At 28.8% G+C, this 27,520-nt stretch overlaps 3 protein-coding genes across 6 annotated transcripts in view; 1 reads left to right on the forward strand and 2 right to left on the reverse strand.

Moving 5' to 3' along the window:
* LOC119604765 (organic cation transporter protein) overlaps positions 1–17,200 on the reverse strand; it is a 37,895-nt gene extending 20,695 nt beyond the window's left edge. The window contains exons 1-2 of one of the 4 annotated variants that reach the window (XM_037957604.1): positions 16,964–17,200; positions 14,908–15,138 (exon numbers count right to left, since the gene is read on the reverse strand). In XM_037957604.1, the coding sequence (XP_037813532.1) occupies positions 14,908–15,055 (148 nt within the window). In that variant the 5' untranslated portion in view covers positions 15,056–15,138; positions 16,964–17,200. Of the gene's footprint in view, positions 1–8,067; positions 8,367–14,907; positions 15,139–16,963 lie in introns of those variants that run through there. The other 3 variants (XM_037957597.1, XM_037957612.1, XM_037957619.1) reach the window with 3 other exon arrangements.
* LOC119604822 (achaete-scute homolog 1) overlaps positions 1–27,520 on the forward strand; it is a 44,612-nt gene that overhangs the window by 6,161 nt on the left and 10,931 nt on the right. The gene's annotated exons all lie outside the window — the stretch shown is intronic.
* Positions 21,094–23,256, reverse strand: LOC119604793 (organic cation transporter-like protein). The gene is made up of 4 exons (XM_037957648.1): positions 23,102–23,256; positions 22,696–23,038; positions 22,496–22,639; positions 21,094–22,303 (listed from the first exon to the last, which is right to left on the reverse strand). Exons 1-4 carry the CDS (start codon positions 23,118–23,120, stop codon positions 21,337–21,339), a joined length of 1,473 nt encoding a protein of 490 aa, XP_037813576.1. The 5' UTR covers positions 23,121–23,256; the 3' UTR covers positions 21,094–21,336.

The raw sequence follows: 27,520 nt of genomic DNA on the forward strand, positions 1-27,520 counted from the left end.
TACTATCTATGATTGATACAAATAGATATGTGACCCTAGTATGACAAAGAAATTCATACATCATTTACTATGTTTATGTGTGTGTCTAAAATGGTTTGGATTGCCAGTTGTATAGACTTAATAATTGAAAATATTAATAATCTCTTTTTCTCTTGTGTGAGCTTAAAAAACAATATAAATAGTTTATATTTATCCATTAGATACAAGTCAATATTATTTCAAAGCAAAAGTCAAACAACTGCGGACAATACTTGCAGCACTGACATTTAAAATTGAAATGAAAAAAATATTAATTTACCCAATACTTATAACAAAATACACTTTAAAAATGTTTAATTTATATTTTTTTTGCAATTAAAGAGATCGCATTAAAATTGTTTTCTTTTTTTTGTAATGCAAAATTAGCTTTAGAATACTAATTTCATTTGATACTTTGTTTCGAAAGTTTAAAATAATTTAATTGATTGCATACATTTACTAAGTTCAAAGTGTTTGCTTAATTAATTATCAAATAATTTTAAATTTATTCTTATCAGATCTGTTAATCGATGATGAGTTTAAGCATTATACAATTTGCTTGTTTGTGATTTACATTCAAAATAATAGCTTCTCATACTTTTTTTTCAAATTTTCAAACTGCTTGGAAATGTAGATAATTTTTAATTGTTTTTAATTTTTAAAAGTACTTTTTAAAAATACTACACTCTCATAATCTACAAAACAGTAAAAGTTTCATCATCTTTAATAAAACTTTTATAAAATTTTAAAATCCCTAACTGGTACGAAATCAAAATACCGGCACTAAGTATCTTGTATGCAAGTATTTAAGCATTCTATTCTAAATTTTGTTGAAATTAACTTTTTGTTGCCTTTTGACGGGTTGAAAGCGGAAATCTATTTAATTTATTTCATTAAGATTTTATTCATGATAAATAATGTTTATACGTACTTTGTCACATTGAATTAAAGTGAATTTTATTTCAAATTAATCAAGCGATTTCTTTGCCTGTGTTCATCTTGAACTTGCTTAATAATAACAATTCATATTAATGCTACTATTATATCATGTTGTTTGGTGCCAATGATTAATATTAATTAAACTTTTATATTCACACAATACAATATGAAAAAAATGGACATACAAACATACACATATGTAGATATATAATAATCATGCGGAAAATAATCAAATAAATACATACATGAAACAGAGTTTCTAAATCGTTTTAGGGGGTGGAGAAAAGTTTTGAGCAAATAATTTTGTATTGTTAAAAAAAAACCATTCGGTCGTATATCTGGAAAACTGCATAAGAAATGGGCGTGCTTGTTAATAGTGGGCATGGCATCTTTTATATGATGTAAATATTTTAATTCGTCTACCAGGGAAGTGATAACATCTGTAATCCTTAAATTATGTCCTATTAATTTTAGTGCCCATCTGAATATTTACAACGAAAATTTGTGGATAAACAAGAGTGGGCGTGGCATCTCCTATATTAAGTAGCAAAATGCTCATTTTTTGGAAACTACAACACATAGAGTTTCCAAATTTTGTACAAGTAACATTAGTATCATTTGGAATTTTTATGATAAAAATTGGCGGACTGGAAATAGTGGGCGTGGCACCTCCCATATTAATAAAACACTAAAATTTACTCATAACAGCTATTGATATGAGAGTAACAAAGCTCGCTGGATTTTGATAGTTTGTAATATTTGTTTTTTTTTATAAAAGGCACTTATCCGGGAATACTTAAAGATCTTAGAAAAGTTCGAACTAGTATAATATTTCATATACATTGTATATAGTAAATGCTTTCAAATATCATAGACACACTATTACAAATAAATTTTACAAACAATTTAATTAATTTAAAATTATTTTCAAATAGTTTTAACTTCATTGACTCAAAGAGAAAGAATTATATATATTTTTTATATAATAAAATTCTCATCGATATTTGACGTTATATGTATATTTTATCATAAATTATTTAATATGTTTCCAGTTTTTGTTGTTTTGTTTAAACTTGTTTAAAATAATTATTTGTTAAACAGTTGTGTGAATATTTTAAATTACATTGTGTTTTTTTAAATATAAAGGAATCTCAAAATGCTTACAATATAATAAATATGTGAAGTATAATTTTATAATTAGCCTTTATTTGAAATTTAAAAACATACAAATTATAAATTTTGTTCATGTATCCGCATACGTTATTGCAAAACTAATTTTCTTTTTTTAATTTACATATTTATTAAACAATTTTAATAATTCGAAAAACTTCAAATACCTGTAGGATATTTTAAAACTTCAAACAATAAAAAAACTGTTACAAACAAAACCTTAAGAAAGTGGAAATGAATTGGAATGAATTGGAATGAATTTCTTGAAATATGTAGTGTTAACTTATATTTCGTTTAATAGTTGAACCATAGCTGTAAAATTTTGATTACGATTAATAATCAATTAAATTATTTTTCAAAAATAATCGTAATGATTATCTAATTCTCTGGTATAAAATTTCTGATTATTAATTGATTACGATTAAAATTAATCTAAAAATAATCAGGATTAATTTAAATTAATGAAAATAATCAAAAATAATCAGAATTAATCAAATAATTAATTTGATTTTTTTAAAGGATTAATTTCGATTATTTTTGATTAATTTGAATATATTTGCTACAATTCTCTGTCTTTTTACATTACGTGTAATGGAAAACTGTTTTCCAAGTTACACACTATTCGATTAAGTGACTTTTTTTTATTGAAAACAATATATTTATCAAGTTTATTTCGTTTGAAAATCTTGATCTCAGTACAACATATTAGAAAAAAATTACTGCAATCTTTTCGAAATGGGTCTCAAAAAATCCGTAATTTTTGGCGGATTACCGGAATAATAATTAAAGTTTTCTTAGAGTTTTTTTTTGGGAGAAAATTATACTAAATATATGGAAAATAATCAAAATTAATCCATGAAAATAATCAACTAAATTTTTGATTTTTTTTGATTATTTTCATTAATTCCATTTAATCCTTGATTATATTTAGATTATTTTTAATCGTAATCAATAATTAATTAAAAAAATTGAAAATAATCGTTAATTAATCATTAATTTCACCTTTATAATAAAAATAATCTAATTAATAATGATTACGATTATTAATCATTATTTTACAGCTATGATTTGAACAATGTGACAGTTACAATGAATGATAAATCTTTTAAACTGAAAACAGAATCAGGAAAATTTTACTCAATATTTAAAAAAAATCTCATTTTGACAATTTCATTAGAATTTAAATCAAAAATAAAATAAATAAAAAATTTAACAAAGTTGATTCTTTGAAAAATTATTAAAAGAAATATTTCAACAATGTGATGCCTCTTAAATGGCTTCTCTACTGACATTGACTTGTTTATACGAATGTACTTTGTATGTTAAAGAATATCCTAGTTTATTCCTTTGTCATATATCTCTTTGCTTTAGGAAAACTCTTCGAGTGTAGGGTCTGTATGTCGGTATATATATATATGTTTGTATTTCATTCAATCTTATGCTCCGAAGCACCAACTACAAACCAACTCAAAACAGAAACAAAACAAAGCAGACACCAGACCTCTGGAGAGGTAAATAAACAAAAAAAGCAAAAGAAAAGGAAAAAAAAAACAAAACTATAGACAACATGTTGCCAATGTCCTTGGGGAAAATTATAATTATGTGAATTTTATGTAAAAACAAGAAGAAAAAAAACAGCATGAAAGAAAATCAGCAGAAAAAAAAAAACAATGAAAAAGAAAAATAAAAGATTTACAATATCACTACTACTACTACAACAACTACGTATTAGTATGGTTCCAAAGAAGAAGTGGTCTATGGTCCAATATTCCATATTAATAAAATTATTTAGAAATCTATTACTAATTAAATAGACTTAAAACGGGTCTTCTAAACAAAAAGTCCTAAACATTTCTGTTTTAAAAGTATCACAATATCCACTGGCATTATAACACTTTTGAAAGTGTCATAACATCCATAGAAACTATGACATTGGACATTTTGACATGCCGCCCAAGAAATAAGTGCCTTAAAACTCAAATTCAAATCTAACAAGTAAGAGTGTTATATTCGGCTGTGCCGAATCTTGTATACCCACCATCAAAATATGTATATCGATAGGATCAATTAAGGACTGATCCTCCTAAAATTTGGTAGAGAAATTTGTAACAAATTTTGTCGCTGTACTTGTATTTTTAAGGTAGTAAAAAGCGTTAAAGTCATTTTCTGAAAGGGACCTTTTGGAGGGGGGAGGTTTGGTCAATTATGGACCGATCGTCGTCAAATTTTCTAGAACGATTTTAGTTTAGGCTAGTAATGAGCCATTTGTGAAGGGGACCTTATATGGGGGGTAGGGTCAATTATGAACCGATCCTTATAAAATTTTACAAAGCGATTTAGGTTCCTATAAAATATGTTCATGTCAAATTTCATCGCTATAGATGCTTCTTTTGGACAGTTATGAGCGTTAAAGTAATTTTCTGAAGGGGACCTTATATGGGGGATAGGGTGAATTATGGACCAATCCTTATAAAATTTTACAAAGCGATTTAGGTTCCTATAAAATATGTTCATGTCAAATTTCATCGCTATAGATGCTTCTTTTGGACAGTTATGAGCGTTAAAGTAATTTTCTGAAGTGGACCTTATATGGGGGCTAGGCGAAATCGTGGACCGATATTGCCCATTTTCAATACCAAACGAACTGCATCAACTAAAAGTATCTATGCAAAATTTCAGCTCTCTAACTACTTCCGTTTGGACTCTATCGTGTTTTCAACAGACAGACAGACGGACAGACGGACGGACATGGCTAGATCGTCATAGAATCTAATAAGGACCCAGAATATATATACTTTTATGGGTCTTAGATTAATATTTCAATGTGTTACAATCGGAATGACAAAAACAATATACCCCCCATCTTTTTTGATGGTGGGTATAAAAATAAGGATAGATTTTACTATTCTAACACAGAAACTATTCTTAAGTCTTAAAATCTGTTCCCTTTACCAGCATTATCTCAATTTCTGGTCAAATATTTTATCGTATAGTTCAACAATTAGTTTAAACGGCAGAATATCTAACGGTTAAACGATCAAGTTTATTCGACAACTGAAGAGAAGCCAGAGTTTTGGTTAAACGATAATCGGAGTTGAGATTAACAGGTCTTAGTTTGAACTATAAAAAATCTTTTTTGAATTTAAAGAATAAATCCTAACAAACGAAATCATCCTAATGTGTGTAGATAGGAGTGTAAGAGTTTGTTTAATACTTACATGATAACAACAACAATAAACTTGAAGAATACTTTTTCTCTATTTGCAAGTGTACATGTAGTTTATATGGATGAATGTGTATTTGTTATTATTCTTATTTTTTATTGTTGTCAATGTTTTTGCAATGATTGCAGTTGAAGAGGAGTATGAAGAAGGAAATACTTTTTAAACAAAATTATTGATGCAAAGGATAAGTTCATTTTTATAATGATAAATAGAAAAACTTTAAAAATTTATTTAAAACAAAAACACATTTCTTTAGTTTAATTTCCTAACTTAAATTGAGATAGATCAGGGAAATTAAATAACTAGTAATTCAACTTAAGATTTGCAATTACATATGGGCAATTCCATACGCTTGTATGTGACATTCGCACGCCTTCAGAGTGGTATAGATTTTGTAAAATTAGGAGTACTTGGAAAACAATTTTGTCATTCTGTTCCATTTAAAGAATACTATATTTGCAAAAGGAATCATCCCAGACGGAACCTTGTTTTCCAAAATACGGATTAAAATATGGCGATATCATACGTGACAAAAAACGGAAGTGTTTTTAAACTACATGTAAATATTTACGAAAATCTGCGAATTCTGTAGGTGTATCTTTTTTGTTTTAATTTCTTACATTATGGGACATATTGTTCATTAGTAATTCATAATTTTTAAATAAAAAAAAATTAATATAATTTTATAATGAACTTTTTTAAATATCGTACGTTACACATCGTATGTGACAGATTTTTCTCCTGATTTTTTTTAGGTTATAAAATATATATTTTGGAAATATATACATACACACACTTCAACAAAGCAAAAGGAGTAGAAAAGTGCAGCCGGACATGGCCGACCTATATACATGTTTAAGCAATATATAGATAAAAATAAAAAACTGGAGTTATATGGCGACTAGGGTAAAATATGGACCGATCCTCATAAAATTCTAGGGTGTGATTTGAATTCATATAAAACTTATTTGTGCCAAATTTTATCATAATACTAGTGATTAGAGGTGAGTTACGGACGTTTAAGTGTTTTTCTGAAATTAAACTTTGAATGGAACTAGGGTCAAATGAGGTCCAATCGTTATGAAAATCGGCATAAAGGTTTAGGCTTATAAACATTTTAGATCTGCCGATTGTTGAAAGGATAGTATTATAATTAACAGAATTATGAGCTAAAAAGTGATATTTTCGGGTCCGTTTGTATGGCGGCGAGGTGTAAAAATAGACCAATTTCAAAAATGTTCAACAGTCTTCGTCTTTGGTGCTACAAAAGATCATATACCAAATTTTGTTGAATTATCTTCAAAAATGCAGAAGTTATAAGGGTTTTATTTTTTCAGTCGTGGTTTACCTTTTCATGGAATTGCCCATATGTATATTAGATAGTAAATAATAACCGATAATCTACTATATTATCACTACTTATTTACAATTTAAGATAGACCACCATTCATCATTGAAAAGTTAACCGTTTAGTTTGTTTAGTTCAGTTGTATGCAATATTTGTATTAATTTAAATATTAATTAAAATAAACTATAATTTCAAAAAGTCATTGGTTTAACTAGTTATAAATATGCATTATTTGAGCTAAAATTTTAATTTATCATGTTCGACAAACTGGAAAAGGCACTCAAACAAATTGTTGAATGATATGGAACAGATAGAAACAAACAAACAATAAAAATCTAACCAACTTGAAACAAACATCTTCTAATCATAAATAAAACTCTGTAGGTTTTTAATTATTTATAAAGGTTCACATGCTGTTAAAATTGCATCACACTGCATTGCACACAGCACTTTGTATTTAATTTGTATTTTGCATTAATTATAAAGTCGAGAATCTCCTGCCTTAATGAAAAGCAAATGAATAAAATGCTTCACTCTAACAAATAAATGGAAAATACTAAAGTTGCATCACACATTCATATTCACATAGAGACATTCAAATGTTCAAGCACAACATACTTGTAATTTTCAAAATAAATACAACTTGCACATACTATACCAACTACTGGTTATTAAAATATACAAACACTCATACACATACATATATGCATACACATAAATGCCATAGAGAAGAAGATACAATATTGCTCATACGTCATGGTTGCCCAACAATTAAACATTTCAACTCTTTATCAACATCTTTAAATTTGTATTTATTCATTTTTAATTCTACTAAAACTTTTGAGTGTTTAGACAAATATTTATTTATCTTGAAATATAAATAAATAAATAAATAAATTAAAACGAAATACAGCAACTGTTACTTAAATCAAGAAAATAAATAATAAACGACAACAAAGTTATTAATATAAAGATTTGTCTACAACAAAATCATCGTGCGAAAAATTAAGGCTAAACAATAAAAACAATAACAAAAAGTTAAAAAAAAAGCAAAAACAATAAAAAACACAAAAAAGCACTAAACAATATTTAAACAAAAGTGTGTATGTTTTTCTTTTATTTATATTGTTGTTGTTGTTGTTGCTTGTGATACTATACATATGTATTTATATTAAAAAATGAAATGAAAAAGGAAAATCTATACATCTCTTCTTTTGATATAAAATAATAATACACGATGTGTGTTTGTTTGTTAATTTTCTTTTTTCACAACTTTGTTTTGATAAAAGATTTTCTTTGAATTTGCAAATTAATCGAAAGCCCACTTATTCAAATTTCCATTATTTTATAATTTTTGTATTCAAATACCAAGAAAAGTTGAAGTAAACTGGGAAAAAATTTAAGAAGAAACACTTTGTTTTTATTACCGGAAAAACTGTATAAATTTTAGCGCGTCAATTTATCTTTCGTTTTGTATCTTTTTGGTAAATTATGCGTTTGGCTTTTCTTTTATTTATTTTTTCTACTTTTTTTGCTTTTAATCAGCAATATTCGTTCGAATTCGTTTTTTTGTTTTTGTGCTTGATGTGTTGTGGTATTTTATATTTCAATATAAATTTAGCAATTTTTATTTCTTTTTGTCGATGTTGTTCACACATTAGAGTCCCGAGAGAAACTGAAAACTCAGATGTGCTGCAAAGTACTTTTATGCGTTGTACTATGCCTGACTGACTGGCTGGCTGGCTGGTTGTTTGTTTGGTTGGCATCGAAAGCAGCACAACACAGCGCCAACAGCGAAGCTTTTGGAGCAACAAACAGCAACAACAACATCTCATAGTTAAATACCTATACATGACAGGCAGCAATACACTCTTTTTGCCCCAAACACCAACATCATCATCACCATCACCACTATCATCGACAACATCATTATTTTTACCATCATCAATATGATGAAGTTTTGTTTTTGGTCCATTGAGAGAAAATGAGAGAAATTGTAAGTCCGAAAGTACTTGAACAGAATGATTTCAATGATGATTACAATGTTGATTGTTTTTGTTGTTTGTTTTTTGTGGTTATTTTGGGGGACACTTAACTTAATTTTATTCTTAATTTACTTTTACTTTCGTATTTTATGATTATTGCCATTATTTGCAAGAGTTATTGTTGTAAAGAGCAATTCAAATTGCATATAATTAAGGGAATTCCTTTTCCTATTTAATTAGGAATTGACATTTTAAATTGTGTAATTATGATTTTGAATCTACTTTAAATACTTATTTGGAAAGTGGTAAATGATTTCTTCAAATGCTAAATGCCCTTGTTAAAGTAGGGTTTTCGAAATTTCCGTTTTTGGATCTCTCAAACTTTTGAAAATACTTTCATTTTTGGCCATCACTTAGAATGCTTTAAACTACCTAAGCACATCAAAATTCTTGTTTCTTGAACTGATTATTATCAAATATTTACCCCTATTAATGCATCTGTTCCTTTATAATCTGTTTTTATTATTTATTGTCAAACTGAAACTTTAGTTTAGTGGAATAAAATTAAATATTTGATTAAAGATTTAAGTGATAAACCAAAAAAAGAAAGAATTTTTTCTAAGTGTAGTTTTTTTCTGCTAGTACAACAGGCGGTTGATTGTTAAATTTCACATAAATCTCAAATTCGCAGAGAAATTTACAAAACATAAACACTATACAGCCTCACACACTCATACAAAAACGAATACTTTCTGCTCTCTTTAGCCTCCCAGTGAAAAAAAAATGTCTCTTTATTTTTGTGAGTTCTTTATGAAAATTAAAATTTCTCTTTCAAACAATGTTGTTTTTGTTGTTGTATGTACTGTTTACTTGTTATTCTCATTAGACAAGATGCGATGATAAGCCAATTCAAAGTGGCAGTATACTAATTTAATTTGTTTAGCTGTTGCATATCGGAATTCCTACTGATTAGCGCCATGTCCGCTGTTAATTTGAGAGAATACCGGCATTTTCAACAACTTATTGTTTGCATGATGTAGAAAATAAAAAAAAAATATATATAAAAAGACAAAAACAACAATAAACAACAACAACAACGACTACGTAAAACGTCATAAAACATGAGATGAAAAAATGCTGCTGCATTTAGTTGTCCCTCAATTTAAGTTGATGTGTTGTCGTCTATCTCAACATGTGTTTTCAGTTGAGCAGATGTTTAAATCAAAATTACTTAAACAAACAAAAAAGTATTTTTCTTATTTTTTTTTGTTTCGGTTTTAATTGTCAATGTGCGTTTCTCACGTTTGTGTGTGGGTGAGTGATTGCAGAAACATTAAATGATTTCTGATAGTAAAATTATGACTTGTTTGCCAAAGGAAAAAAATATATGTATTTCTACTTGCTTCGATTTTATTTATTTTTAATCATGTTACGGTCATTGCTTTTTAACCTATCTTTAATACATATACATACATACTACTTGTATACAGAAACAGTTGTTTTTTCCGTTTGTGTTTTAATCATTTTAACCACAAAGGTTGCAAGTAGTTATTAGTGGAGCAATGAAAAAATAACCTTTAAATTCAGGGTCATTATAAATATGCGTATAAAAATGGATTTATGTATTTTTTACAATAAAAGATTAATTAATGTGTTTTGCTATAAATTCAGTTGTATAATTTTCTTTTTGAAGGCGTATGAGTGTTGTGGAATGTAGGCTTGTTAGGTCAAAAGAGTAATGTTGCGTATGAGTGTTATTTATTATAATCAAAATTTAAAATTACGTATACTTTAGGTGGCTGAGATTAAAATTTTAGATAAAAATCTTCCTTTTTAATTTTATTCGATTTAAATGAAAATAAAAAATTCTTAAAATGCAAAAAAAATAATAATAACAATTTATAAAACAATATTAAATTTATATATTTTAATTTATTGAATATTATTGCAATCTACATGTGTATGTTATGTTGTATGCAGAGTTTAAATGTAATCGATTCTATTTATTTACAAACGAATCTAAATATAACTTAAGACTGATATATTTCTGAAAGGGACTAAGACAGATTCTGTTCACTTTCAATTTCAAATTAAGCAGTAGAGTATATTTGTAGAGCTCACTACCTGCTCCCGTATGGCTTCAGATGTAAGAAAATTACCAGATCGTTTAGCTTTCTTTCACAATTTGAAACGGGACTATAGGCCATTTTATCATGGAAATATTTTTTTTAATAAAAATCGTATCCGTTATTAAAATAGTTTTTTATTTGAAAACAAGTAAAGTTCTATATTCGTTTGTGCCGAATCATATATACCCTTCACCATAGTGTGTTTTTAGGCTCAAAAAGTATTAGTATTGTACCTAGAGCCTATGTTTCCAGGTTCAATATTTCATAAAAACCAAAAAGTACCAAAAACCAAACCAAAAAGTTAGAGAACCAAAATTACCAAAAATCATCTACATACTACATATTTTAGGTACTTTTCAAAAGCATGTTTGACAGAATTGTCAGAAAATTTATTTCAACAATCATACAGGCGGACATAGCTTAATGAATCCGCTCTCTACAGGGACTCGGAATATATACATATATTTTATAGGGTTGAAAATCTTTATTATAGAAATTTCAAATGGAATGACAAACTTATGACAAGGGTTTAAAAATAATATACACAGTTCCTTATACTTTGCACCTAAATTATTATATTTTCTTATACCGAATACATATTATCAAGAAATATTATTTAAATATAACAAAAAATTACTAAAATCTTAAAAGTATTTTAACAACTTATTTTGTGTCCAATCACGTTTTATTTTCGTGGTTGCCCATAAAATTTGTAGAAGCAAAACAAAAACATTATAGATAAATTTATAAAGTTACACAAATAGCAGAAATCTAACAAAGTACTTAATTGTATAGATAGATATATAGATAGATAGATAGATAGATAGATAGATAGATAGATAGATAGATAGATAGATAGATAGATAGATAGATAGATAGATAGATAGATAGATAGATAGATAGATAGATAGATAGATAGATAGATAGATAGATAGATAGATAGATAGATAGATAGATAGATAGATAGATAGATAGATAGATAGATAGATAGATAGATAGATAGATAGATAGATAGATAGATAGATAGATAGATAGATAGATAGATAGATAGATAGATAGATAGATAGATAGATAGATAGATAGATAGATAGATAGATAGATAGATAGATAGATAGATAGATAGATAGATAGATAGATAGATAGATAGATAGATAGATAGATAGATAGATAGATAGATAGATAGATAGATAGATTAGATAGATAGATAGATAGATAGATAGATAGATAGATAGATAGATAGATAGATAGATAGATAGATAGATAGATAGATAGATAGATAGATAGATAGATAGATAGATAGATAGATAGATAGATAGATAGATAGATAGATAGATAGATAGATAGATAGATAGATAGATAGATAGATAGATAGATAGATAGATAGATAGATAGATAGATAGATAGATAGATAGATAGATAGATAGATAGATAGATAGATAGATAGATAGATAGATAGATAGATAGATAGATAGATAGATAGATAGATAGATAGATAGATAGATAGATAGATAGATAGATAGATAGATAGATAGATAGATAGATAGATAGATAGATAGATAGATAGATAGATAGATAGATAGATAGATAGATAGATAGATAGATAGATAGATAGATAGATAGATAGATAGATAGATAGATAGATAAGATAGATAGATAGATAGATAGATAGATAGATAGATAGATAGATAGATAGATAGATAGATAGATAGATAGATAGATAGATAGATAGATAGATAGATAGATAGATAGATAGATAGATAGATAGATAGATAGATAGATAGATAGATAGATAGATAGATAGATAGATAGATAGATAGATAGATAGATAGATAGGTAGATAGATAGATAGATAGATAGATAGATAGATAGATAGATAGATAGATAGATAGATAGATAGATAGATAGATAGATAGATAGATAGATAGATAGATAGATAGATAGATAGATAGATAGATAGATAGATAGATAGATAATTTAATTTAATTTAATTTAATTTAATTTAATTTAGTTTAGTTTAGTTTTCGCCCTTACTAATAAGTATACAAAAATAATTACATTAACCATATAGAAAGAATAAATTATTTTAAATAACTGCTTAAAATATCATTTTAATGTGTCACTATCTCTGCAAAACAATGTACTCAACACCCTCAACAAAAAAAAAACGTACATACATATAAAAATTAATGAACAAATGTAGATTAATATGAATGTATGTATACATGTGTGTGTGTGGTTATGTGTGGATGTAGAAGTTATCTTCTCGGACATAAAACCAACAGTCGCTGACCGTATTATTGTCTCAAATGGATTATTATTATTATTATTGTTATTGCTGTTGTTGTTGCTATTTGTTGTGTATAAAAAAGTAATTGATTAAATTGAATTTAAGTGGTGATGAAGATGATTGAAATGTGATGCGATACTAAAAAATGGGATGGAATGAAATGAATGATGACTTTGTTGGTTGATTGTTTCAATGAATGGATGTACATACATATAAGTGTTGAGATGTTTACAACTGATGCCGGTTGATTGTGAATTTGTTGGGGTAGTACATGCATTCGTACATGTTGTTGTTGTTGATCTTGTTGTGGTCAATTTGATGTAATAAAACAAAATCAAATAATATCATATTTATTTAGTTGTTTTTATTTTTTTTATCTTTGTCATTGTTCTTAACATGAATACGAAGATTAAGATTGAGAGATATAACGACTAATATTCAAATGTATGTAATTTACTACAATAACAATATTAAATTGTATGAGTAATAATGAAAATATACATACATACATATGTACTTGGATTGATATTAGAATTAAATATTAAAGAACTATTTACTATGAGATTATTTATGTGAGAAAGTTTATTAAACAATGACATATCATTACACCCTACACCATGTTCATTGTTATGTTCAACATCTTTTTAACTCATTTGCTAAAATATAAATTTTCAATAATAGAGCAGCTTATTCAAAAAATTTGCATATTACGATCATAAGAAAGAATATTCATTTTGCGGATTTTAAAACTTTAAGTGAATCAAGCGAAATTGTTACAAGAACTGAAAAATAACAGCTGTTAAACCAAAAATATTACATATAATGAAAACAACTAAAGTAGAGAGTGCCTAAAGTAGAGTTTTCGTTTCTTTATTGCATAATTCAATTTTATAGCACTTGACAAAAACTTAATCAAATTTTCGTTTAAAAAAATAGAATAAATTTATTATCACCACTTAAGATTTCTTTAGTTTTACCGTATATTAACTATTTATTGTTTAAATCAATGGCCTTGAATTAAAAGTGTATTTAATGACAATAATGTCTGCTGGATTTTAATAAACTTTGTTTTTTATTTTTTATATTTCCTTAAATTTTTTTATGGATTCTGTTTAATATGTACGTGAATTTTAGAGAAAATTTGTATTTGAATTTTGAACAAGTTTCCATAGTAATGTTCGAAAAAGTTCGAATAATTTAAAATCCTGAGATCATAGTACATTTTTCTACTTCCATTTGGATCTCGCAGATCTTTTAAAAACTTATTTTAACGTACAGGCGGATAGACATAGCTGAATCGACTCCGCTAGCTATGAGGATCAATATTATATTTTATAAGATCGGAAAATTATAATGTAGATATTACAAATGGAATGACAAACCTATATATAAACTTCTCGCAAAGATGCCGGGTGCAACTTTGCAGATATTGCTAACAGATTTAAACGCATAAATATTTTAAAATATAAATTTATAATCAAGTATAAATATTTAAATTTAATAACAATTTTCAAATATTAAACAAGCTTAGGTCCAAGACACCACATACATACGTACAAACAGAACTAGCTTTCAGTCAAAAATTCTAAACAGGTTATCGTATAAATAAAAACCGAAATTTCAGCTTATAACAATAAATCAAGAAACGTGCCAATAGGAACGATACATTCGTGTTTTGCATAGCAATTTTTTTATAAATCAAGTTAAAATGCAAGAGAAGATTTTGGGAAAAAAAATTCTCAAGTAGTTTTATTAATAAAGAAATTCTAAACATATAATTATAAGTTTAATTTATATTTATACTCACTTGCTTTTCTATTATCTTTATAATTTGGAAATTCAGCTTTTGGCATAATACGTATTTGTGGTGATCCTGCCAAAAGTTCAACAACCTCCTCATCGCCATCGTCATTTTGCACATTTTTATGATCAAATTTATGATGTTTCATTGACATTTTTTTTTTTTTTTTTTAATTTTATTATTTTTTATTTTTAGCACAAATTTGTGTCTGTTGTATGTTTAATTTGATTTTCTTTGCTATTTTTAAAATTTAATTACAATGAATGAAATGCAAAAGATTTATTTTCTAGTGGCACTATTTATTTGATTTGATTTGTTTTTGTTTATATTCTTTTCTCACTGACTTTTAAATAATATTAAATAATAATTTTTAATTTAGTATTTTAGAGTTTAAATTAAAAATATATAAAAATACAATAACAACAATAATTATTATATTTTATTAAAATTATTTAATTTATTATCAATGGCGCTAGATTATTATTTATTGTAGTTTTTTTTTTTTTTGTTTTGCTAATTATAACAACAACAATTAATCAGAATATTCCCTCTTGCTTTTGCCTTCATTCGTGAGTTAGTTTGTATATTTATATTTTATTTGTGTTTTTTTTTTGTCGTTATAGTTTTTTGTTTTGATTTCTTATCTTCTTTATAGTAAAAACAAAAACAATAACAACAATATTAATGACGTTGCTTAAAATAAATTGCATTTTTTTAACCACGTTTTTTTAATTATTTATTTACAATTTGTCATTTTTTTAATCTTTGTAACATTTCTCTGTAGTTGTTTTTCTTAATTTCCTTTTTTAACAATTAATTAATTATGGAAATTTAATTTTTGTTTTTCATTTAATATTTTTTTTTTTGTAATTAAAATTTAATTGCGATTTCTCTTTAAAAAAAAAACATACAAAATTTTCTGTTTAATTTGGCAAATTTTGTATTTTCTGTTAGAATAATTGTGCCGCTTCTTTACTCTTTGCCAATATGATTTCAAATGTTTTGATTAGAGAAGAAATGGCCCAAAATACTTCCCGGTTTTTGTTGGTTTTTAATCTTATGTACGTGTATGTGTGTAAGTGTTTTTTATGTTTTTTTTATACATATTTTGTGATATAATACATTGTGGTTCTATTTTATGTACGAAGTCAATCTAAAAATTCATTTCTAAATTTTTAAGGGCTTTTAGATATTTTGTTTTTACTGCTATACATTAGAGTACTTGTTATTATAACGATTTCTCTAGCAATACAGTAAACCCTTGATTTAGGTCATCACAATGTTTAGTCCTTCCAATTTCGATTCGCGTGTACGTAAATAGGGGGAGAGACAGATTAGTATGAATAATTTGGAAATCTATTTACATCGTTTCAAATGCCGGAGACTGTTCAACTTCATGGGTTTTTATATCAAGAGGTAATTATTAAAAGAAGCAGTTTGAGGGCATTAGTATTCCGACGAGAGAGGTGAAATTCTTGGATCGTCGTAAGACTTATTTAAGCATTTGCCTAAGAACGAAATTTATAGGTTTCAAGGCGATCATATACCGTCCTAGTTCTAACCATAAACGAATTGTTTATACGTTTTTTTATTAGTGCCAAACTAAACGATTTTAAATTTGAAATTTATTTGAAAATTGAACTTGTTTAAACCTCATCTCAATTCAGTGGTTCAATCCGAGACCACTGTCATAGTATTTCATTCAGTATTGAAATGAAATCCATTTTATTCAAAATATTTAATAAATTAAAACTGAACAACAACAAAATATTTGTAGTTTTTCGTTTCGTAAACATAAGAATTTAAAGAATCAAAATCGATTGTAATAATTCACAATCTAAACTCTTCAATTCAGTTAAAAATCATAAAACATTAACTGTAAAACTGTTAAGATTGACCTCGTATTCATTATAAAAAAAAAAACAATTAAAAATATAAATAAGTATCATATCTTTCTTTAAATCAATGAATGTTGCGCTTTCATAAAATATTAGTTGACACCTTTTCTCTGTTAATTTGTTTTTATTTCAATATTTATTTTGTATCAAACCACAACAGTTACATTATTAATGGTGGACCTTGCACGTGCCCGCGTTAATAGAAAAGAAAACCCTTGTATTTTTTGGTTTCGGTCGGTGCACTTGATTTAACTTGTGTTCGAAATGTAATGGCGTTTGATTTTTTATTTTTTTGCAATTTAATAGATGAACCGATTTGTTCAATATTTTTACAACAATTTATTTGTTGTTTAGTTCGTTAAAATAGTTGACACTGGCAATAAACGTCCGCAACCGTTGTTTTTAAGATTCAAAACTGAACTGAGAAAATGTAGACCATAAATGATATTGTCCATTCCAGCCGTTGGATATTTATTTGCTTATTTTTTTCGCATACAAATTTACATACATACATACATACATACTTATTGTGCATACATTGTGTTTTTCGTTTTTATTTTTTTTTTAATTTTTTTTATTTTGTTTTCGATTTGTGTTTAAGCTTGAGCTTGATAAGCGTTCACCAAAATAGTCGCACGGTAAGCTTCATTAGCTGCTGCTGCTAAAACTCAAATGTGTTAAACAAATAAATGAGAACACTCTTTCGCGTTTAACCAGCCTTTAAAATTTGTGTTAGATTCATACATACATACATACGTACAAACATTACTTGTACATCTATGCACACGTAGTATATATTTTAATTTATTATTATTATTATTTTTGCACCATATACTTTATTTACACTGATAAAAAACATTGTGTGGAATATTTAATATTTTCGCATAATTATACTCCACCCCAATATAGTGGGGAGGGTATTATGTGTTTGCGCTGATGTTTGTAACACCCCAGCTCAGAATCAGTTTCTGAGTCGATTTAGCTATGGCCGTCTGTCCTTGTGCGCACGCTACAGGTCGCGAGTTTTAAGATAATTTGAAATTTCTCTTTACCCAAAGACACCCCCGGGGCATGTTTCCTTGATGACCCTCATCTTGGTGTATTGCAATCCCGGGTTTCCCCCCGGGGGCATGTTACCTTGGCGAGACCTCCGCCTTGGTGTTATTGCAATCCCGGGGTATAAAGAGGTTGCCAATACCTCCAGTCTGGCCGGGACTGAATTATTGGTTACAGTCTACTGCCTGGCTTAGTCCTTGCATAGATTGCCAGAGGTCCGACCAGAGCACCGCATAATCTGGTACTACGGGTGGCCAATTGCCCGCCGGACTATGTCCTGGCTGGTCAGTTGGTTGAGGTTCCTTCGGGATCCACGTAGTGGCTGTGGTTTAAACCCAAATTAGCGGGGAGAGTAAGTTGCGGTTAAAAGACTGATGCATGATAATAGTCAATTTTTCGGGATAAGTTCGGTGCTGTTGCCGAAAACAACAGATACCCCACAGAGGAGTGACTATGGACTAAGCGTTGGAAATGGGTTGGTGTCAATTGTATATGATACGGGATGAATGTAGAGGTATGCGGGCCTCGTCCACCCGTATATCTAAATGAGTGTGTCGTATGTTTTTTTCTCTTATGAATGTGTCGGATAAATGAGAAGTGTGCTGGGTTGAATGATGATGGATGAAAGGTATCATATACAAGTGATACCATTAAATTTTCCTTCCTTGTCCAGATATGTTCAGAGTAAACTCTGTTCATATCAGAATTACCACAGCGTGTCACTGTGAGTAAGAACAATGTCAACGGCTTATTGATGGATGGTGCTTCGGTCCACCGGTTACGTCTCTAGGTGCTGTTGCCGAATCAACAGAGCCATAGTAGTGTGGTTGGGCAACATTATGTCGGGGTAGATTGAGCTTGCTCATAACACCTGTCTTTCCCCAACGTGACTACTTTGGCAAGAGATTAGATAGCTCGAGTACTCCAGCAAAGTACTTGTGCATGGACCGGTCAAGGCCAATGTACAAAAATTGCCACCTGAGTTCTTCATTGAAGAAAAAGGGGCGATGGTAGACCGTTCTCAAGTCTACCCAGTGGATGAAATAGACCACCGTGAGATAAGGCCGACAGGGCAGGTGCTCACGTTAAAACTCTCGACAGTCTGCAATCCCGGGTTAACCAGTACCTCTAGTCTGCCGGAACTATAAACTGGTGATGTCAATTCATTCCTCGGACTTTCCTTGGAATGATTTGACATGGGGCCGAACCAGAGAACCACACAATTTGGTACTACGGGTGGCCAGTTGCCCGCAGGACTTGTCCTGGCTGGGATAAGTTCTGTGCTGTTGCCGAATGACAACATATACCCCACAGAGGAGTGGGACTAAGCGTTGGGAATGAGTTGGTGTTAATTGTATATGATACAGAATGAATGTAGGTGTATACGGAACTCAACCGCCTCACTTAGAGTAAGTCTGTCGTATGTTGTTCTCTTATGAGTGTGTCGGATAAATGGAAAGTGTGTAGGGTTGAATGGTGATGGATGAAACGTATCTTATTTAAAATAAACTCTGTTCATACCAGATTTACCACAGTGTGTCCCTGTGAGTAAGAATAAATTCTCGGCTTATTTGATGGATTCGTACTTCCGTCTACCGGTGTGTGTGGAGGCCACCCCAGTTCGTTTTTGCATCTCGGAGTTAAGCAACGGGGCAGCAATGGTCAGAGATTAGATAGCTCAAGTACTTGAGCAAAGTGCGCGTATACTGGTGTGGAAATTCCATAAACGTAAATTGCCACCTATAAGAAGCACAATGGTGCGATGGTGAGTCGTCACAGAAGCTCACCCAGTGGTTAAAAAATACCACCGTGAAATAAGCAGGTGTTCACGTAAAGCACTCGACATTAATATGACCCAAAGACAAATCGTATTGAAAATGTTTAAAATTGGTCCATTATTATTTTACCTAGTCCGAAAATGCCCTTTGAGCTAATAAATATTTTAAATGTTCTTGAATCTCTTCAAAAATCGGTAAAATTTAGTTTTATATAATCTTAATGGTGCCAATTTTTGAAATTGGAAAATCAGAAAATAACTTGAAGGTCAAAATTCACTTATAACGCTAATATCACAGTGAAATTCTGCATAAATAACTTTACCAAAATTTATAAGGATAGGCCCATATTAACGCCCTGCCCCCATATAACCCCTCTTTTAGAAAATCTCTTTTTTTGTCAACAAATTTTTAAAATATTTCTGACTTAAGGTAAAAATCAAAATTAATGATTTATTATTAAAAAATAATTCACATTTTTAACATAACTACTGGTGAAGGGTATCAAGTGGTCGGCCATGCCCGACTATACATTCTTACTAGTTTGTTTTATTACTTTAAAAATTACATCAATAATCTTATTTCTCTCAATGTATAATATTCGTACTCGATAACTCGTACTAGAGTGTAAGTGTCTATGAACATCTGTACAAACATGTCGTGTCCCCTGCTTACATACTATTTTGAATATCTATAGGAGGCATCGGTTGTTTTTAGCATTTTACGTTTGAGCAGAAAACTCACATACTCACATGCACTACAAAGCAACTCTCTGCTATAATTTATTAAATTTAAATGACATTTTCTGATCTTTTTGTATTTGTTGTTACTGTTTGTTGCACTAAAAACAATTGGATTCTTCGAAAAGTGTTAAAAACAACAGCAACAACAATTGTCTTTTCAATATTTTTATTCATACACATTTTAAAATTAAAACTGATTTTGCCAAATTAGAAATTCAAAGTGTATGACTGAAATTTTTTTATTTTTTGAAGAAACGTTTAATTGTTTTATGCTTCTTGTGTCCGAAATGCTAAATTTTTATTATAATTTCTAATCACATATCATTATGGAATACTATGATAACAAAACATCAATTAACAACAACAGCTTTTTTGGGATATCATAAAATTTGAATAAAAATAAATTTGCAAAAAGTTTAGCATAACAAAAAATGTTTAAAACTAAGCACTGTCAAGCTTGAAAATATAGGCTGTTGATTTTCATTATTATTCCTAATGAATTTATTTATAGGTCCCTCCGTTAAAGCTATAGCGAATATTTGCTTGTTTCAACATTAAACATTACTAGTTATCGGAGAAGCCCTTCCTCTGAGCTTTCTGGCGTCTTTATATTTGGTTATATAAAGTATACATTTTAAAACACTTTTTTAATAAATGGCTTGTAAACAAACAATCATTACAATTTTAACAAATTAAAAGATAAACGAAAATAGCTGCTACAAATATCTTACTTTAATTTTATTCATTGCAACAAAACATTCACATAAATTTTAACTGACTATAAAAATTTTAGATAATTTAAAATCGTTCGAAAATACAATGAGTAAAAATTAAGTTAAGAATATATTTAAAAAAAGTTTTTTTTTGTATAATTTTGCAATTACAATAAAAATTACTTCTAAATTGTTTGTTAAATGAAAATTTAAGCAATTATTTTGCAACATATTAACACCTTAAATATGTTTATTCGTTGCGTTCCTTTTTGCCAAACTTTTCGCCATCCTCTATAGTCTCGGGAAGTGGAAAACCTCGTGTTTCTGGCAGAATGAAGGTTAAAACCGCACCCACTAATGAAACTACGCCAAAAATCAAGGGTGGTAAAAAGCCATATAAATCTGCTAATTCTGATATAAACGGGGCCAACATGGAGCCAACACGGCCGAAAAAAGAACACATGCCCACTCCATTTGAACGTACTACAGTTGGAAATATTTCACCGGCATAAAGATAAACATTGGGAAACGTAATGGCAGCACCAACCAGACCCATTGTTGCAAATGACACAACCAGAACCGAACTTAAATGCTGGAACATGGCTATAACCAGTAAACCAATGGCACTAATAAAATTTGAAATGATCAGAGTGAGACGACGTCCCAAGTATTTCGTCATAAAGACACATATTATGGTGCCCGGCATGCCGAGAAAACCACCAATGGCTACATTCAAAAATATATTTCCAGCCAGTTTGGAAATGTATTGGGAGACACCAAAGTAAACAGCGCATACGTTTAACCACTGAAAGGCCATGATAATAGTTTTCTTGCGCAGATTAGGCGAACGAAATAAATCAAAAAGATTTCCTTTTTTAGGAGGGGCTCTAGAGGAAAGGTTTTTGTAGGCCTCTTCGATTTCTGGCCTAATACGCTCCGTAGGCATTTTATTAACACGGGCGATTTTCTCCAACAATGGAATGGCTCTTTCGAGACGACCAGTCGTAAACAACCAACGCGGCGACTCAATGCAAAGGCATATATAAATCAAATATACCACCGAGAATGAGGAATAACTTAGATTAAACCATCTCCAATGTCGCAAAAAGTACGATAACAAAGGCAATGAGGCATGACCCAAATTGAAGGGAATTTGATACAGTATCGATATTATCTCTCGTTTACTAACTCCAATAATTTCCATAATGAGAACAAAACTGAAATAATTAAAGAAAATATTGATTATATTATCTAAAACGAATCCTCAGAGAAATAAAATATGTTCCATTTTTCACATTTACTCTTGATTTGAGAAAACTACGTTTCAATTCATAGAAATATTTCTGGGGATTCTAAACATTTGTGAAATATGGGACACATTTGGTATATAAACGACGATTTTATTTAACCTGGTTGTCATGGTACCACCGGTTGATAAACCGGCTAGAAATCTAAACAGCACATAAAACCAAAACCATTGGGAAATGCTAACAGTTACACCCGTAATCAATTGCAGCACACAAGCAATTACAAACAAAGGTCTACGACCATATCTAAATAAAAGAAAAAGTGGAATAAAAATATATTTTATTCACATGATAATACTTACTTATCCGCCAAAACTCCGAATATTATATTACCAAGCATTATGCCAAACATGACCATGGTCTGTGAAAAACTAACCCACGATTTGTAGCCACATTCAAGATCGAACTCTGTTACTATGGTCTCTTCAAAAACACTACGATCATATTCAGCCTTTTTGCACTCCTCACTACATGGATCTGCACCTTCGGGATCAACACAAGTGTAATTTGTTGGCGCAGCCAAAAAAACATGTCCTACTTGTACCCAACCAGTGGGAAATTTTGATAAAAATATCAGCATACAAAACCAAAATTGATAACGTCCCATATCTCCCAAATGTACAATAATGGGATCGATTTTCTTCTCTGAAAAAAATATTTAGAGATAGAAATCATTATAATTAACTTTTGAAATCATTATCTTCTTACCTTCCGGCTTGGGTTCCATTTTTCCAATATATAATACAAATAATAAATAAAAAATAATTAATTAATAAAAAATAAATAGACTTTTGAAATGTGTATATGAATGAATAAGCTTTTTTCTACTACTAATCAGAGGTTATACAGAAAATCGTTGCCGTTCAAAAATTTAAAATTAATTCTTGTTCTGACTGAACGAAACCTGTATATGTGTATCTTGTACTGAACGGAGAGATTATTATTATAATTTTAGAATATAAATGCATTTAAATCAGCGGTATCATTTTAAAACAATAGCAGTGCACCATGGAACTCAATATAAATACTAATAAATTTAAAGTCATAGAATTTCGTGATCAATATCTCAAATGAAAGCTATATGCTATAGGTATGTATATTTCTTCTGCTATTTAGGTATTATGGTTTTTTGGACTCGGAAAATGAATGTATTTATGTACAATAGCTTTCATTTGAGATATTGGCAGAAAATAGATTTTCAACTGAAAAAAATTTCTTGTTTCTGTATATGTTATTGTATCAATCTTTAAAATGTTTGCAAAATTGAAAAGTTAGTATCATTATTGCGATTACAAACATTGCTTTCAATAACGTTATCGGTTTACAACTTTGCTTAAAAACACTATTTAGTACTAATAAAACTTAAAATTGTGCTAAAATAGCTGTAAAAACATTTTATTAACAACATGCAAACGAAAGTTTTTCTCTTTAGTTAATACACAAACCTTAAAAAGTGGGAAACTTTGAAAAGCTTTTTCTTAATTTTCCTGTTTATTTTTCCCACACTTTTTACCACAATAATAAAATATTTCCATTGACATCTTAAAAATTTGCAACGCTTATTTGTAAAAGCATCGAAACAAACAAATATACGGACATACAGTGTCTCACATAAGTATTCGAATTTGGTTGTACTTTGAAAAGAAACATAATTTAATAATATTTTTTGTGTGTGAAATGAATACTTAAATTTGTTATATTGTCTAGAGAGTCCTAAGGTATAATATCACACTCTTTAAAATTTGGAAAAATTACATTTACCTCAATTGATTTAACTTTTTTTTAAAAAAAGTCCATAAAATTGCCTCACAAAAGTATTCGAATTTTTCCTGTATTTCATATATGACCATATTATACGAAACACAAAAATTATAATCGAGTGGTTTTTTGCTTAAAATTGTATTAAGGGGTTACTATCAACCGAAATTATATATTTTGGGTGCATTTGTTCCACAATTTTGGAGCATTTGTAGCATCTTTTCATGTAATATCATTAAAATGGCGATTTTTGACCATATTTGCATTTTTTTTTCCTTTTTTTCAGAAATAAAACCAAATTTTAATATTGGGATTTAATAGACCCCTTGAGGTATCTAAAAATAATAATTTTTGTTATAAGGATCTATACTTAAAAGTTCCAAGATGTATTTTTGGTATCGTTCTTCTGTTTCTAATTGAATTGTATGGATCTTAAGTTTTTTTTCGTACCACTAGGGTCGATATTTTCCGACAAAGTTGGCTAGTATACATTCATGTACATATTAGCACTAATATATTTAAAATTTTCAATACATTATATCGGTATACAATTCCAACACATGCCTTTACAAAACGTCATCCTATACAGTAGATTTCAGTTTTTACTATTCGTAACTTTCACGCTTATGTTGCCCATTACAATAACACTGTAAGTCAAAAATTTTGGGTTTATTTTGATCATAGTAATCAATATTTAAACAGATATCGATATTTTTGAGTTAGACCATAATGGAGGTCATTGGTATATAAAAATAATGATATATAAAATAATGAGAAATACCATATTGAATGGTGTTTCTTCGAGGCATGTTTTGGAGTTGTACACTTCCACAATACATTGAAAACTTAAAATATATAAAAGCTGATATCTAAAAGAATATATACAAGAAAACTTTCCCCAAAATTTTTTGACCCTAGTATTATGAAATGGACTTAAGTTCCAATATATTGAATTAGCGACAGAATAATGATATCAATAATATATCTTGGATCGTTTAAATACAGATTCTTGTAACAAAAAATACTATTTGTAGATACTCCAAGGGTTCTATTCAATCCCAATATCAAATTTTGGTTTTATCTCTGGAAAAAAGGGAAAATACTACAAATATTGCAAAAAAATCGCCATTTTAATGATATTACATAAAAAGAGGGTACAAATCCCCAAAAATTGTGGACCAAATGGGCCAAAAATATATCATTTATATAAATTCGAATACTTATGAGAGACACTGTATACCACTTTAACGTGTTAACAACAATTGTGTTTTATTAATTGTTTGTCTATCTGCTAAACCGACATACATACATAATCATTGCTATATGTAGTAACATAAAAGTGTGACAAGGACAAGCACACCACTATTGACTCCCTGCTTCTGCTTCTAAGGACATACACATGCAGTACTAGACGTTTGAGTGTTTGTTTATGTGATTTTGTCTGTGCGTTACGCCACAATTAACCACAGCTATTAAATGCAAAAGTAAACAAAACTAATCGATATACTCCAGATCTTTTCTTAAAGGGTGGGAATTTTTAGTTTGTTATGTTTTATTTACAATCTTTAGCTTAACTATAAAATATCATTTAATGCAAAAATAAAAATTTTTTATAAGAATTTTAGTTAATTGATTGTAAATTGTTAAAATAGCAAAAAAAAAAAGTCGAAACCCGTAGAGCAAAGTATCGAAATGAATTTATCACATAAAATTTTCGTGATATTGTGTCCCAATTTCTGAAGAAAACGCGTTTTTGGCCATAATCTGAGATCTTACAAAAGCGTAAAGACACCATCATTTTTAAAATCCATTATGTCGTGTGTAAGTTCAATCTCTTGTCTTTAAAATAAAGGTTAATCTCTAGCATATCTTCATCATTCTTCCAGATGTCTTAATTTGAATCTTGAAACAACTATAAATTTGGTATTGCTTTAATTTTAAAGATATCTCGATGAAGCATGGATGAAGAACGAATGTTAAACCTTTATTTTTATGTGGACAGATTGGACTTTCATATAACATAACTGATTTTATCAATAAATGTGTCTTCGCACTGTTATAAAGACTCAAATATATCCAAAAGTCTGGATTTTTCAGTTTTTAGGACACGAAATCTCAAAAACCTGATGTGATGGAGAAATTCTGATTTACCAATGCTCAGTCCTTTAGAAAAGTATATACATATTAATCTCTGGGTTAAAAATTTGTTGACCGGTGTTATTTTCTTAGAGGGGCCTTATATGGGAGATGAGGTCACTTGTGGATCGATTACCTGTAAGTAAAATTTCAACTTTCAAAAAGACACAAAAAAACGCCTAAACACGTGAACTTAATTTTCGGTCGTAGACAATATCTCCCGATTTTGACCCAACTTTTCAAAACGGAGTTGCCACTAGATTCTACGACCCAAAATTAAGTTTAGGTGTCTCGGAGTTTTTCTGTGTCTTTTTGACATACTTACAGTGTTATTGTTATACTTGACAGCCCAGCTAAAAACGATCATATATGAATATATATGGATCATATATGGACCATATATGTTCATATCCGAAAAATGGCGATATATGATCATGTCATATATCGACACATACAGTTAATCTCAAAAATAAGTATACAGAAATACTGACAATTGGTTTTATTTAAAAAAGGATATTATTTTTTTCAAAAATCAAAAAAGTAACACATTTATTTATTAAAAACAATTATGATAATTATTATTCACTACTTTTTTTCTTCATTTTTTGGTTCTTTGAGTTCTCATTTAAGCTGAAGTTAAGAAGGTGCAAAATTTACGTCACAAAAATAAGTATACAGATAATTTTAATATGTATTTGGCTTAATGATATTAACAAAATTCATGAAAATTTTACCGTTTGAATGTAATTATTTTATAATAAAATATTCTGTACACTATAACATGGAAAAAATTCACTTTTTGTTCCGAAAAATTTAAATGTTTGGTAATTGATCTGAATATTATTTATAGGAGCATTTTTTCCTATTTAAGAACATCTGACTATTTAAACCTCCGGAGTTTTGGATCGGGTATTCAATAATATCCCTCGTTTGTTCATTATGATGCATTGGAAGACGATATTTTAACTTTTAAATTAATTGTTTCTGTACAATAATTGCAATCCATTGCGGAACATTGCCGCATAGTATAGCGTTCATATTCGATATTTAACGACGATTTCCTAAAATGTATATCTTAAATTGCGATATTAATAATATTTGTACTAGTATCCATTAATTAAAACAAGTTTTTTGGTTCCAATCATCCATTACACACTTCTAAATACTACCAATAATCGTCAAATGGTGACCATGTCAATAACTTACACTACATATCGGTTCTGAAATTGATTA

The sequence above is a fragment of the Lucilia sericata genome, unplaced genomic scaffold, assembly GCF_015586225.1.
Source record: "Lucilia sericata isolate MDLA Ls3-8-SP2 unplaced genomic scaffold, ASM1558622v1 Contig000014F_arrow, whole genome shotgun sequence".
NCBI classification, from domain to species: Eukaryota; Metazoa; Arthropoda; class Insecta; order Diptera; family Calliphoridae; genus Lucilia; species Lucilia sericata.